Here is a 14,187-nt window from a genome sequence, read left to right on the forward strand (position 1 = left end):
GTCATTTGGTGAGAGTTGCTTTGACTTATCTGTAATGTTTTAATATCAATTTATTATTTAGTTTCCTCATTTTGGAAGCTGGAAGAATTTGGGTCTTATACCTCTCCTGTACGCCTGTAGCCCTTACTTTTTTTCCCCTCTGCAGGTCTTACACAAATTCTTGTTCATCTGCTGTAATGCTTTTATTACTCCTGATGTACTTATTGCTGGGTAGCACACATAACCCTTAGGCATACATTAACTTGTCTTGCCTTCCCTGCTTTCCTTCCCTGCCAGTTCTTCTGTTACTTTAAATATTTTATTTCATCTGTCCCATACTCTGTCAGTCTACAGCGTTGCATGTGGAGATATCCCAATCCTTGCTCTTTGCTCGATATTGAAACTAGTATCTTCTAGATACGCTTTTTAGTCTCTTCCCTTATATCAGTTAAAACCCAATCTAGAATCCAGCACTGTGCTGGATGACTGCTATCTGTTTGACTCCTCTTTAACCTCAGACCTGTTACTGACAATATAGGGAGTAAAGGTTTCATGCACTTTTTCTTCTGTGGAAGCAGCTTGTACCAAATACTGGAATCATGTTCTGCTTTGTGACTGAACACAAGCACTTTTATTACTCCTTTTCAAAAGTGGAGATGCGTTTGGGAAGGTAGCTCTCCTTTTTCCTTACTTGATGTTAGTCACCTGCTGACATTTGCTTCATGGATTAGTTGGTATCAATGAGTTTACTTTATTTCTAGTAGAGAATACTTTCTCTTTTTTCCATTGTGCTTAAGGGATTCTTCATTGCATGTTTAGGGAAAGCTTTACTAGATTTACATGGCTTGAATTATTGGAGCTTTGATAGTGTGAACAATCATGTGTCATGTACTTCTTAGCTCAGAAGGCTTAAAAATAACATGTAGTATCAACTTTAAAAAGTCTCAACGCTTCATCCCAAGTGCTTCTTGTTGTCAGCTTGAAATTTAATTGTTAATATTAAAATGCCACCAAAGATGTCACTGATGTAACAGTAAAAATAGATCTTGCATATTTTCTGAAATGTGGATACGAGGCATCGTGACCACAATTTCTGTGAGAAGAAAAAGCAATATTTTCCCCAGTAGAGGATTGAGTGAAGAACAGAGAGGTCAATTTGAAAACCTTTCATTTTGTGTGATTACAGCCATGCTGCAAATGCTGTTTCAGTATAAGGGAGGCCTTTAAAACATACCTTACTTCTTGATTTGTGCTGCAGGTCAGATTAGCTAAAATGGTTATTGTGTCACCCTAGAGATTCCTGCTTGCTGCAAGACCAGACTTTAAACCCTATTTTTATTATTAAAAAGGCCAGCAGCAACAAAGACTATTTTACAAGTTCTGAGACGTTTTCGTAGCAATTTGATCTTTATATACAGGTTTTTAGAACTCTTTGTACTGTAACTCTTTGTGTATGTAAAAATCAGAAAAGAAGGGGAGCAGGAGCGCTCATCTGCCTCTTGCCTGGAGCTTGTCCCCTCTTCACTCCGATCCTGAGGAATGAATTTAGGATGGACCATAAATTTGACTCTGTCATGGCAGAACAGCAGCATCTTTCAGTAGATGAAGTAGGTCGGATTGAGGGGGAAACCTGCTAGTTGTGGGTCAGCGTCTGACAGGTTCACCCTGCCCCTCTTGAATTGCCATTATACGCTTCTGTCTTGAAGACAAAAAAAAATGTGTTTTCAAGATATAAGTATGAATGTGACAGTTTCTATTTATATCCTATTTTATTCAGAGATATTGATATTAATAAAAAAAAAAGCAGCTCCAAGATAAAAAACAATGGTAGATGTATTTGCTTTGTATTTCAGTGTGGTGTATATACTAGTCTTAATGCCTTTCATGTATTGCAGTGATCATTCTTCCCTAATTTCTGTGCTACGAATATGCCAGTTAAAAGATATGACTAAGCCTAGTTGCCTATTTTTTCCTAATTTTGCTTAGGAAAACACAACAGTAGCAAGCCAGTCAGTATCCTCAGCTGTCCCTTGATGCTATCTTCACCATTTCCATATCCCAATCCTTTAGCTGTTCTCACAATGGTTGGACATTAATGCTACACTTCTAAAGGGAACAGAACTTGTTGAAATGATGGCTTTGCTGGCTTTGCTGTAGTTTGGATGATTGCCTGTATCTCTGAGTGGGAATCTGTTGAGTACAATATGAAATTGAATGTTTAAGTTTGTTTGTCTTAACTATGATCTCAAAAAGAAACACAAGATGTCAAGTATGCAACAAGACTGCAGTTTCCTTGTTTGTTTTGCTCTGAAGCCTTTGTCTGATTCTGACTGATTTGAATGATCTGAATGGTTACGGGGTGGAGAAGTTACTGTAGGAATAGATTATAGTGTGTTTGTGTTTCCAACATCATCTTGGGAACTGCTTGGTGAAAGATCCATTAGCTCTGAAACGTTTTGTACAGTTAGGCCAGCTGGAGGTAGCCTTGGACAACAGTGGAGCACTAGCACTTCTCAAGTTTAAGGGAGACATAAAACCTCACAGGCTCTAAAAGCATTCTTGTAAACAAAGCAGTGTAACTTGAAGGAAAAAAAAATGCTTTGAGGGGAAGATATTAAGCACACAGAACTACATTAATCCTGATGAATAAACTTGTAAATGTTTACACTGAGCAGAAGAGCAAGAATAGCATGTGGTAAGTGAGCGATGGTATCTAATGTTGCAGAAGTACTGCTACTGTAAAAGTACTGCTGCCAGCATCAGTAAAAATAAGAACGAGTCCATCTATCTGAAGTAAATCAGTAGAAAAAAATGAAATCAGCAAAATTATAAAAGGAGAAGGGAAACCCTCCCCTTGCCCCTGTGACAAACAAACAGCAACAGTATTTATTGCAGATTCTGATTTAAGAGGAGGTAGTGGCAAGTGGAGGAGGTAATGTAGGTCTGACAAGCTCAGGTGGTCTTTCAAGTTGATTTTTTCTTCAAGTGAAATCTCAGCTGAAAAGCGATCAAAAATAAAAGCAAGCAGTGTCAGGCTTAATAAGTGAAATAACTGTACTGACTAAACGAGGAATTCCAGTTAATTTTTTAATGACTGGGGGGGAGGAAGAAAGGAGGACTGGATAATTTGCTGCCATGCTGTGGCTGTGCGTTGTGTTCTAAAAACACATGCATGCACATGCATGCAGAGAACTCTGATCCAAACCGATTTTATAAGTTCTGAGAGCAGGGAGAGTGGAACTATTGCAGTTGCATGTCAGACAATCCAAAGACTGGCATCAAACTCAGAGATTTGTGTTGAACGACAAACTCATCCTGATGAAATAGAGAAGTTGTGTTTTCTTCAGGCAGAGTACTCCCTTCTGTCTGTGATCCCAGCCGGACAGCTGAAGCATCTGAAAGTGATGTAGCTGTATTAGCAAAGGGGCAATCCAAGCTAACAGATCTGTCAACAGGCTTGTCTGGATTGAGCTACAGAACAGGTGGCATCTATTGAACAGAGCAAAATAGTATGTATCTTGAAGTGTGGACATATGCCTTTCTTCTTCCTTCCTTCTCTCCTTCCTTCTCTGTTCTAGAGGCTATTTTCTATCCTCAGACATGTAAAAGAAAAGGAAGTCTTGCCTTGTTACTTGAGGTTCATAAAAATATTGTTGAAGAGATATGCTGGCTATTTGATCTGACTTTAAATAGATAATCCCATCCTAAGTGTATCTAACTCAGGCAGAGATTGTCTCTAAGTATGTCTTTGCATTGAGGGATTTTGGAGGTGAGTGAAAGCCAAATATATGCCAACACATCTACGTCTCTGACTTGAATGATATGTTTGGAGATTCAGGTATTATCGGGGAGGGCAGGGGAACACATCAGTGAACTGAAAGCATCCTGTTTAGCTGGATAATGAGATATTATGGAGTGGTTATATGAAGTTTATGGTTGGTTGGGGTAAATCAGCTTGAAGAATTTTAGTGTCTTACAGTTGTGAATTGAGATTGGGTACTAGGCGTATTCTTAATCCATAGAGCTCAGTAACTTCAGTTTATAGTACTAATGCAGTCACATACATTACTTCTGATGAAATGTTCTGTGCTAATGATCAATGGTTTCTGATGTAAGGAACCAGCATAGAGGCTCCTGTTGTGACTGTGTTGATATTACAGTGCAGTCTCTGTAAAATCATTATTTATGCAGTGCTGCCTCTAAGACTGTTAACATTTCAAGGTGTTTTCTTTTTGAATTAGATGCAACAGTTGGAATTAGCACAAATGCAACAAAGAGAAGCTAACCTTACAGCTTTGGCAGCCATTGGACCAAGGAAGAAGAGACCATTGGATTCATCAAATGCTGGATCTGGGACAGAGGTACTGAGATGATTTGCAATGACATGCATGATGGTGTTGCGTCTTTATATTGAACAATTTTCATTCTTCACTGTAGGAAAAAATTCCTACAGGGAAAAGGAATTTTCTTCTTACTAAATGACTGGTTACCTACAGTAAAGAAACCAGTCCACGTGTTAAGATACTTTCAAGGATTACTTGTGGTAAATTTAACGGGCATGTTTGTGTTATATGAAAAGCTATGAAGAATATTGTGTGTTGACTGAATCAAGTGGTGGCTTGGAGAAACTTCTGGAGGATAATGCTGCTGTAGTAGTCTTCTGTGGCAGCTAGTTGTCATCACTTACCAGTTGAAATCATGGTAGTTTTGGATGGCTTTTTGAAATGAATGTGGCATTTGATTGTGCGCTTCATTCTATGTGCAATGCACAGGGACTCTTTTTAACAGTGCTCTCAGTTTGCCTTGGCTGAATCACCAAAAAAAAACCCACCAAAAATAAATAAATATATAAAGATAGACCGTTCTCTTCCTGTAGTGAGTCAGATCTCTTTTTCTGTCTTATCCAGCACTTTAAAAATGCCTTGAAGGTGCTTTTAACAGACCTTGGTCTGAACATATCTCTTAATGTTCTCATGGAGATTAACTGTTTCCAAAACCTGGAAACAGTTAATGAGGCTGCTGAAGTTCTTTCCAAGGCGACTGACAGCCTGCTTCTGTTAGACATCATCATTTTGGCTGGAAATGGGAGAAGGGTATTGCCAGCTGCGATGTAAATGTTACCAGGTTTGCCATTCTTTATCATGAAGCCTCAGTGCTGCATAAGTGAATGGCTGCTTGGCCTGTGACCTGAGCACAATGAGCAGAAGCCCCAGGAAGTAACTTGTGGTAGAAACAGTGCTTTTCCTTTCTGATAAACCTTAGGCTTTTTTTTTACTTGTGTTCTCAGAAGCTTAAATAGGTTCTTGCATGAAAATACTCTCCCATTATTTTGTATGCCGGAATCTGGGAAGACCTTGTATGAAGCTCAACTGATATTTGCAACACTTGAGACAGCAGGGGTATCTGGCCTTTAGGTTTCCTAAACTCCTGGAAGGATTTGGAAAAAAAGATTTAAAAATGAGAACTTTTCCCGTTCCTTTTCTCTTTTTTCCCAAGCTTTTATCAAATAACTTTTTTTCTTCTTCTCAGTGGTTTCCTATGATTATTGCCAGATTTGTTTCTGAATATTTAACAAGTCTGCCTGTTGGGTGCCTTTCAGTTATTTCTCATCAGCTGCAGTATATCGGTTTTATTAAAAGCTTTACGGAATTGTGCCAAAATGAGATGGAAAAGTGTTGGTATTATAAACTGGCAATCCATTATTTACATGGTCATTTTTAAAAAGAACCTGCAGACTGTGCCTGAAACTCACCATAGCCATTATCACAAATGTATCTGCTACTTTTAAGATTGCCTTACTAGTTATTGAGTTGTAAGGGAAAAAGGGGAAAGTAATTCTGCTAATGAAGCTACTTTTGTTCTTGCTTGCATTCCAGTGTCTAGAACTTAATCTTCATGCTACCATATGCAATTCTCTGCAGGATTTTCTTTTTCTGTGAAATTATGCAGGATGACAAACTTGTGAAGGCACTTTCTACTTAAGTGTTTAAGTGTCCCAATATATCCAAACAAGATTTATAGAAGGCTTAAGACTTCTCATGTAGAATAAAAAATGGTTCAGACTAACGCTATATTTCAAGAAGCAGAACGTTTGTAATACATTCATGATAACATGGCAAAACATTCTGAGCAGTAAACAACATTCCATTCTTCAGAGATGAAAGGAGGTCTTTGAAACTGAAAGCAAGTACAATATGGCCTTAGGCTGATACACATTTGGGCATCTTTAAAATCATCTTTTCGGGCAACCTGTCTGAGAATAATTTAAACAGGCAGGATGTACTTTCTCATTTCAAATTGCAAATACAGACAGCTTCACTCACAAATAATATTAAATGTCAGAACTTCCCGACTGTGCAATGTCAAAAAGTAAATCTGTGCATAATACTCCTGTGACCATTTTTTAAGCCTAATATCTTGGCAGACAGGCATGATGGAAGGAATTATTCCTGAATGTGAGTGATCCTTTGATAGTATTGAATGTAATCACTGATGGTTTTGTGTTTTTTTTTTAAGAGACTTCTTCAACTTCCCTTATGTTCTTTGTACAGAGTCTGTATCTCTTAAGTCTCTGTTACAGCAAAGTTGTGTATTCAGCTTTTTTAATCATTGCCTACTGTAGTAATTAAAGGAAATGAATTCTTTCAAGCTGTTATTGATGTAAACTGAAGCCCTGGGGTATTTGGAGAGACAGGGAAGAAATAATCGGTTACACTATTGAAAAAGTGAAATACTGTAAGCAGATTTCTTATATACATTTATCCTGTACCAAAATGTTACAGATTCTGAAAGAGTACAGCTTAATGGACTTGACTGGAATTGGTTTTAGTACCTTCAGTTGTAGTAATAGGAAGTGCAAAGGGTGTAGAACAGCATTTTGTTTAAAAGACTGTTTCTCCACAAATGAATGTGTTTATTTGAGATGGTTCCTCAGCTCTGAGTATCTGCTTCTTCTACACTCAATCACTTGGCTTTGTACCTCTTCTGGAAAGTGTTTTTCCTGGGATATTTGAGCCCCCTATTACTGCTTATTCACAACACCTTATTCTCTTAAATTATGGTATCATTACTTAAGTAGACCTGCTATGGATTATTTTAATTCTGGACCTAAAATGTGATGAAGCACAGGCACATGCTTTACATTAAAAACCTGCCTACAAGCAGGCATATCATCTTGCAGAGTGGCAGGGAACAAGTGAACGTAAATCCTGCCCAGATGCTCCTGCCCAGAGGATTTTTTCTCAACCAATTTGGACCTAAAAGCATTATAAAAGTGGTAAACTGTATCTTGCCCTGTTCATTTATTGCTTATGCATTGCTGCACTTGAAATGGTAGCAGGGGCAAATCCACAAAGATCACAAAATTAAAAAGTCAGGTCCAGGAAAAAAAAAGCAAAACAATATATTGGAAATTCTGTAGTTTTGTTGTTTCAAACACTAGTTGGGGTAGTTTTACACATTAATTTTATTTTGCACATTGACTTCATTGCAACTTGACGCTTGGATGGTATTGTTCAGAAACAGCAATTTCAGAAGATCGTGGTAAGAAAATCCATCTGCTGTGGTAATTGGTGCTACTTGTGTTTCAGAAGTGGTGATATCTTCATCTCTCATTCTGGTCCTTATTCTGGATACAAAAGTGTGGGAGAGTCTTTTAGATTTGATTCATGTTTGTTTTGGGGCTGGTGTATTTATTGCTCCTTTATCCTTCCCCCATCCTGGGGGCGTGTGGGGAATACTAATGAAGAGTAGGAAGACTTGAGATGTAACTTGAAGAAAGGGAGACCACGTCTTGTAAAAACAAAGCCACAGATTTATTTGCCTGATCTCAAGTGCTGTTTCATGGCTTCCTTACTGGTTAGTAACATACACTTTAATGTGTTCAATATTGAGAAACAGTCAAGATTATTTTTTTATTTTGCTGCATTTCTGATGTCAAAGCCTTTCTGAAAATGGTTTTGTCTAGTTCTCACTGTAACCGCAGCCTTAGAAGTTTGAAAACCCATCCAGATTACTTCCTTTTTGTTTTTCCTAAAGGAAAAAAGGAAGCGTTGAGGTTTGCATTGCCCCAGAGCGCTGTTGTGTTGTACCTTCATTTGTCTTCTCCCAGACTGGTCGCATTGGGGTATTGCTGCAGAAGCAAAGGGTGCAGCTGAAATCTTGGGGTCTGTGTATAGCTGTTCAAATACATTCTCTCTGTAAAACACCTAGCTCTTGTCAACAAGCATAAAATCATATAGTTTGGGGGGTGATGCACATCTTCCAATATTGAAGGGCACAACTAAATTGGCATTTTCCTTCTGGAAGAAAATTTGGCAAGAAGAAACAGGAGAAACACATCTTTTGTGCTGGTCATTGTTCCATTTTTAATATTGAATGCATGTGGAGAAAGCAAGCTTGTCATCTCCTCTTTTAGGGCAACCTCTGTGCCACATCCAATCAGTGTTAGCAGAACTTAAATTTACCCTGCTTGTTTTACAGATTAGGATGCCAGTATGCATGTGGATCAAACGTATTCTGTAAATGGTGCATATTTAAGCTTTGGAGATGCTCTTTGGGCTGACCTAGGAAGATAAAAGCCATTGAGCAACAAGTCCTTTCCTGCAAAATGAAGGAAAACCAAATGACTGAGGAAGGGAAAGTTTGTTTTCCCACAGTGTGACAATCAAATTACTGTGTTGGTTTGTTTGCTTTTTTTTTTTTTTTAATGTTTGGGAAAAGAATGTGTGGTAGTCAAGGGAAGGGTCATGTGGCTTTACACTATTAGAACTGATAGCTTTAGAAGTTACCGCCACCTTTCTGACTTCCTGAGAGGACACAATAGCATAATTCATCTTCTTTGATATTTGTGTGAAGGATGTGACTGTGCCTGAATGTGAATTAAACTTGGCTCTGCAGTGAAGGAGGATGAGTTTGCTGCCCTGTCTGTATCTGTGGGGTATAGAGAGGTTTCTGTCTGCTGTTTGGTATTGGTATGTGGTGATCTGCTAAGGTATTTTCTTAAAAGCCACTGAAATTGGATCTAAAATCAATCACTATACCTAGACTATATCACTATACCTAGACTACTTGATGTAAGTAGGTCTTCAGATCCAGGCTACAAAATCTCTTTCTACTTTTGAGAAGTTTTCTTCTTCCTCTCAGTGAGCGTCTCTCTGTGTCAGTCTCTCTCTTCCTTTTGTGTCCTAGCCTGTTTTGAGACTTAGGTTTAAAGTGATACGGGAGAGTTTCATTTTGTTCTACTTTGCATACGCATAACATATGTGGACTTTTGATTTTGATTTCTAGTTCTTAATTCAAGCTGTTGGACGACTGAGGAGTCTACAGAGTAGTCGTACCTTTGGGGAAGGTATTGGAAAAGATGCTGAAGCTGTACTACTTAGATCTTGCAGAGCAGATATGCGTGCAAACCCCTATCAGTTATGGAGTTTCAATCTGAGCTCTGAATTTCCTGGCTGCTGTCAGTCTAGGCCATACATACACTTGATGTGAATTTTCCCCCCTGTAAATAGGCCAAAATATTCCTGACTGCCATTCATGCATTTCAGAACCTCAGTTCATCGGCCCACATTGTGCTTTCTCCGTGCTAGATAGGAACTTAATTCTTCTTATGTGAGAAAGATATCTGCAATTTAAATGACTAATTGCATTGTAGCTTTAGGCTGAACATATTGGTAACGCAGAAATGTTGATGACATGTGAAGGGTCAAGAGATTTATAATTTAGTTGACAATACATTGCTTAAAAAGATGTGGCAAAGAGCCAGAAAATTTCAGCTTAATAATTGTCTATTAACTAACATGACATATTTGTACAGTATTCATTACCTCCAGGTACAGATTAAGCATCTGATGTAGCCACACGAAGCGACATGCGTACATGAATCTTGGGCATAATAGTGAATAAACTGACGTTGCATTCACAGTAATTTGCTTCAATATGTAAAGCATGTTGTTGCCTACATATGAAAGGACTTGTAGGAATGTTGCAATGAAATCTGAGGAAAGCGCGTAGTTGGATAGCATTCTCTGTTGTATAGATCTGACAGCTTGGTGAGACTTCTTTGTAGACTACAGATAACATCATAAATATACATGTTTGTTTTCAGCTGTATGCGAAACAGTCAGGAAACAGAGATCTGAGCCTTTCAGACGTCAGCTTGATCTGTCCTAATGGTCTATGAGATTTAAATGTCAACACGTATGAAAAACAGCAACAACAAAAACAACATCGTAAAAAATAAATCATTTTTATAAACACTGAGTAGCGTAGTATTTTAGCATTGCGAGTGTGGGTGTATTTCTAGTACACTGCAAGACTTTACAGAATAGGCAGAATCAGTATGCTGGTTTGCCACCAAACTATTAACTACTTTCACTTTGCCTAAATTGATTCTAGCCTAAATTATGCACTTATTTGTATAATCAGCATTTCCACAATGCTTTGTGTTGCTTTAAGTCCTGTGTAATAGCTCTGAACAGCTCTGGTATTCCTTGCCAGTGCTTAAGATGTGGATTTCTATATCGTGTGTTCTCCAAGTACACTGGAGACTAGGAATTAGGAGCATGATGATGGCTCAGGTAAAGGAAGAGTCTTGTCTTGCAGCCTTACTGTGACTCTGTATCAAATTTGCTTTTGCCTTTGAAAAGAGAATCAATATTTAATTCTTCATCTGGCCACTGGAGAGAGCTCTAAAGATCTTAAAGTTGTGTTTCGGGAGCAGTCTCCTGACGACAGGAGCTGCAAAACAGGTATGGAACTGCTGCAGGAGCTCCACAGTATTTTCTGTTGCCACAGTCAGTAAGAGTAACTGATCTCTGTTAGGAATATACAAAAGGCCATGAGGATCACAAAGGCACGTTGCTCTGACAGTGCTGCTGATTTGACCGGACTCTGAGGGTATGTGAAGCACAGAACTGCAGCCTGTGTAGCCCTGTGATGCTGGCTTTAAGCCAGCTGCCTTGCATGCTGACAGAGGTGGTTTCCAGCAGCGCAGAGCCCAGTTGCTGCAGTACCTTCCTTAACTTACAGATGGGGTCTGTAAGCTATACTAAAGCTGCAGCGTTGCTGCTGGTACCCTGTTGGGCAGGCGGTACCTGTGCTGGGTAATTCCCTTATTTGTTTGCTCATTGAGGTACTGATAATAAAAAGCCTTATTTTTCAATTCTTTTCTGAAAAGGATGACGGAGGTGTCTGAGGATAGACAGAAAACCTGCTGTGAACAGCCTCCCAGACTAACAAGACATTTTTTTTTCTATTATTTTTTTTGCTGCCCCACTGGAGGGAACATAATAGAAATATCTGGGGGTAAGGTACAGACTGGTGTTGTTCTAACATGAATACTGATGTCTAAAAAGCAGCTTCTGTTCAAGAAGGGGTATATGAAATGCAAAGATAAGGGCTGCTGGTACCTGTCCAAGGAAGGATGAGGTTCTGTTAACATGGATGTGGCAGCCATTGGTTTGGATATGTTCAGTAGCTAGCTGAAGAGCCCCTGAAATGCCGTACTCAGCTCTGATAGACCTGTGTGATGCTGTGTGAAACTGAAGAGTATGAATAGTCTGTCTTAGCAAACAGAAGTGCGGTATAAGCTTTGGCCTTGGAATTGACTTTACTGCAGAACATCACTCTGTGTCCCTGCATTGGGCACGATGGCTAAGAATATAAGCATAAACAAATCCACCATTCTATCTCAAGCATGGGCAGCTTCTCTGTTTTAACAGCTTGCTGCTCTGATAGCTTCCAAAGCAGACTCGGAGATTTGTGATGTCTGCCTTCTTTTTGTAAGGAGGGAAACTGCATTGAGGTGGCTTTGGTTTGCATCTTTCTAAAGGTAAGCCTCCTAGTCTTAATGACTGTTCAGAGAGAAAATACTTTCCCCTCTGTAAAGTTCTTTGAATTACAAAGGACATTACTGTTGGGTTCCTGCAAACCCTTGGGGTTTGTTTCATTTATAACGTTGCCTCGGGCCTTCTGCCGCATCCTGTTGGACTGACCTCCTTTTCAACCCGTGCTGGCAGCTGCATTGCAGAGCTATCTTTTCCCTAGATCCTTCGGGGCTGTCATATGACAAACTTGAACTGTGACCCCCTTGTGTCTTACCAGGACAGCAGTGCCCTCTCTGTGCTATGTGGCCAGCAGTCTTCCCCACACACGCATTTGTTCCAAGCCATTTAACAAACTGAAAGTTTCAAATGATGGCATTTCATAGTGTTTAATAGTATCGACTGTAAAGCAAATGAAATGGTGCTGAATACCCTGCATGCTGCTAGTAAGAAATACAGCTTCCATTTCTGCAATATGCCCTGGGTTTTCTGTGGCCAGTATGTGCTCTCTGGTGAATCCTTTTTTCTTTTCTTTTTTTATAATAAATTTCAATGCTTTCCTCCTAACAATAGTAGCATTCACTGCTATAGATAGTCCACCACTGGTATTTGTATCTAATATATGGGTTTTTAAACCGGATTTCTCTAAGCAAAGTGGGCAAAGTCATTTTGCTGAAGTCTTACAGAGAGTGTTAGGGTAAGAATTGATATAGTTAGCACAGCATCCAAGCAACACCATCTCCAAGTGGTGTTGATGCTGGCAGGCATTGCCGTGCTGAAGTTACAGAGACTGAGCACTCGTATTTGTACAAATTGCATTCATTACCAAGAACCCTCCAGTAGTGATAAGAGACTGGCTGTGTAGCATAGATTGGCTCCAAGATAAGTAGCCGGTCTATTGTGCAGCTCATGGTAATCTTCCTCCTTCCCACTCCTAATAATAAATCTTAGGACATTTTGGAATGCATGGGGGTTCCTCGTTCCAATAGCCTGAATGTATAACTACTAAACATCCTCATCTCCACACCAGTTGTGCTTTCATAACCAAGTGAGGCTGCTGTCTGAAATGTCTAGGCTTGGATACAACACTCTGAATGCGCAGATGCTTTGACCATGTGTATGTCTTGCTTTTGTAAGGGATATTTGACAGGTGATGGCCAGGTTAAGAGTTTCTTCTGGCCATGTTTTAAGGCCGATGCCCATTGAAGTGATGGTTTCTTTAAGAAGAGATGTAAGCATTCGGAGTTCTTGCAACTAGGGGCACAGCACAGGGCTCTGCACAGGAGCAGTGTTAGTACCGCCTTTGTTGTGAGCTTGTGGTGAGAAAGCACAGCTGTTTAATATGACTTCAGTGAAACAGCAGTTACTTATCTTACATTAATATAGTTTAAGGATAAAAAGGAATTTTATTTTTTTTTTTGGAAGAATTTTTTCATTGCTTTGACTGGAGTAAACCATTAACTGGCATGTGTTTGCTTTGTCTTTTGAACTATCTAATGTACCAAGGGCATCTGGATTTCAGGTTTGTAACAAGTAAAGCTGAATATCAGTGGGTTACTTCTATGCAAGTAGGCAGTACAACCCAACTAGTTTGATTTAAAAACTTGTATTGACATGAAATGTTAATGTTTTTCTCTTTTCTTTCCCCTTCTACTCTTAGGGTTTGAACAGCAATGGAATTGCTCCTGGGTCATCGAATTTTAGCCTTACAAAACAGCTTCTTCGTCCAAGAATAACTCGTGTCTGTCTCAGGGACTTGATATTCTGCATGGAACAAGAAAGGGAGATGAAGCATTCTCTAACCTTGTACCGTGCTCTTCTGAAGTGAATTTCACATTTCAACTTGCTGTCTACTGCCAAAGAAAACACTGAAGCATTGTTGCACTGTCTTGAAATTCCAATTTCTGGAAAATGATCCGTTGTAAGGATAACTCTTGTTTACAGATAAACATTTTTATTAAATACCTAACTTAGCACCGGTAGGGTTTTTAATAATGTTTGGCTTAAACCAGTCTGTAAACCAGTGAAAACACTGAGCTGTACACACAAGCCCCTGACTACCTTGCATTGATGTGTCTTGCAGGCTCTGAGGGCTCTATATGTGTACCTAGTTGATGTATGTTACTTGCTTCAGTACTCCAGAATCTGCAACATCTGTTTGTAGTGCCTTCTTCTAATCCAGCTTCATCTAGGGGACAAGTAAATCTTTAAAGGCACTGCACAGCATGACAATTGTATTTGTTCATGAACCAGCAGTCAGTCAACATGCTAATGTATTGCCTGTTTGTCTCAACAATTCTCCTTAAGTCAGATGTCCTTAAAATTTCTGGGTTTAGAATTACTACTGAATGCTACTTTGTGGAGCAAACAGAAGGAGTGAGGG

At 39.2% G+C, this 14,187-nt stretch overlaps 1 protein-coding gene across 3 annotated transcripts in view; it reads left to right on the forward strand.

Moving 5' to 3' along the window:
- Window positions 1-13,780, forward strand: part of TAF4B (TATA-box binding protein associated factor 4b) — a 67,095-nt gene extending 53,315 nt beyond the window's left edge. For all 3 annotated transcript variants that reach the window (XM_015855488.2, XM_015855489.2, XM_015855490.2), the window contains exons 14-15: window positions 4,221-4,340; window positions 13,465-13,780. In XM_015855488.2, coding sequence (XP_015710974.1) covers window positions 4,221-4,340; window positions 13,465-13,632 — 288 coding nt within the window. In that variant the 3' untranslated portion in view covers window positions 13,633-13,780. The remainder of the gene's footprint in view (window positions 1-4,220; window positions 4,341-13,464) is intronic.
- The last annotated feature ends 407 nt before the right edge of the window (window positions 13,781-14,187 follow it).

This window comes from Coturnix japonica, chromosome 2 (genome assembly GCF_001577835.2).
Source record: "Coturnix japonica isolate 7356 chromosome 2, Coturnix japonica 2.1, whole genome shotgun sequence".
In the NCBI taxonomy this organism is placed as follows: domain Eukaryota; kingdom Metazoa; phylum Chordata; class Aves; order Galliformes; family Phasianidae; genus Coturnix; species Coturnix japonica.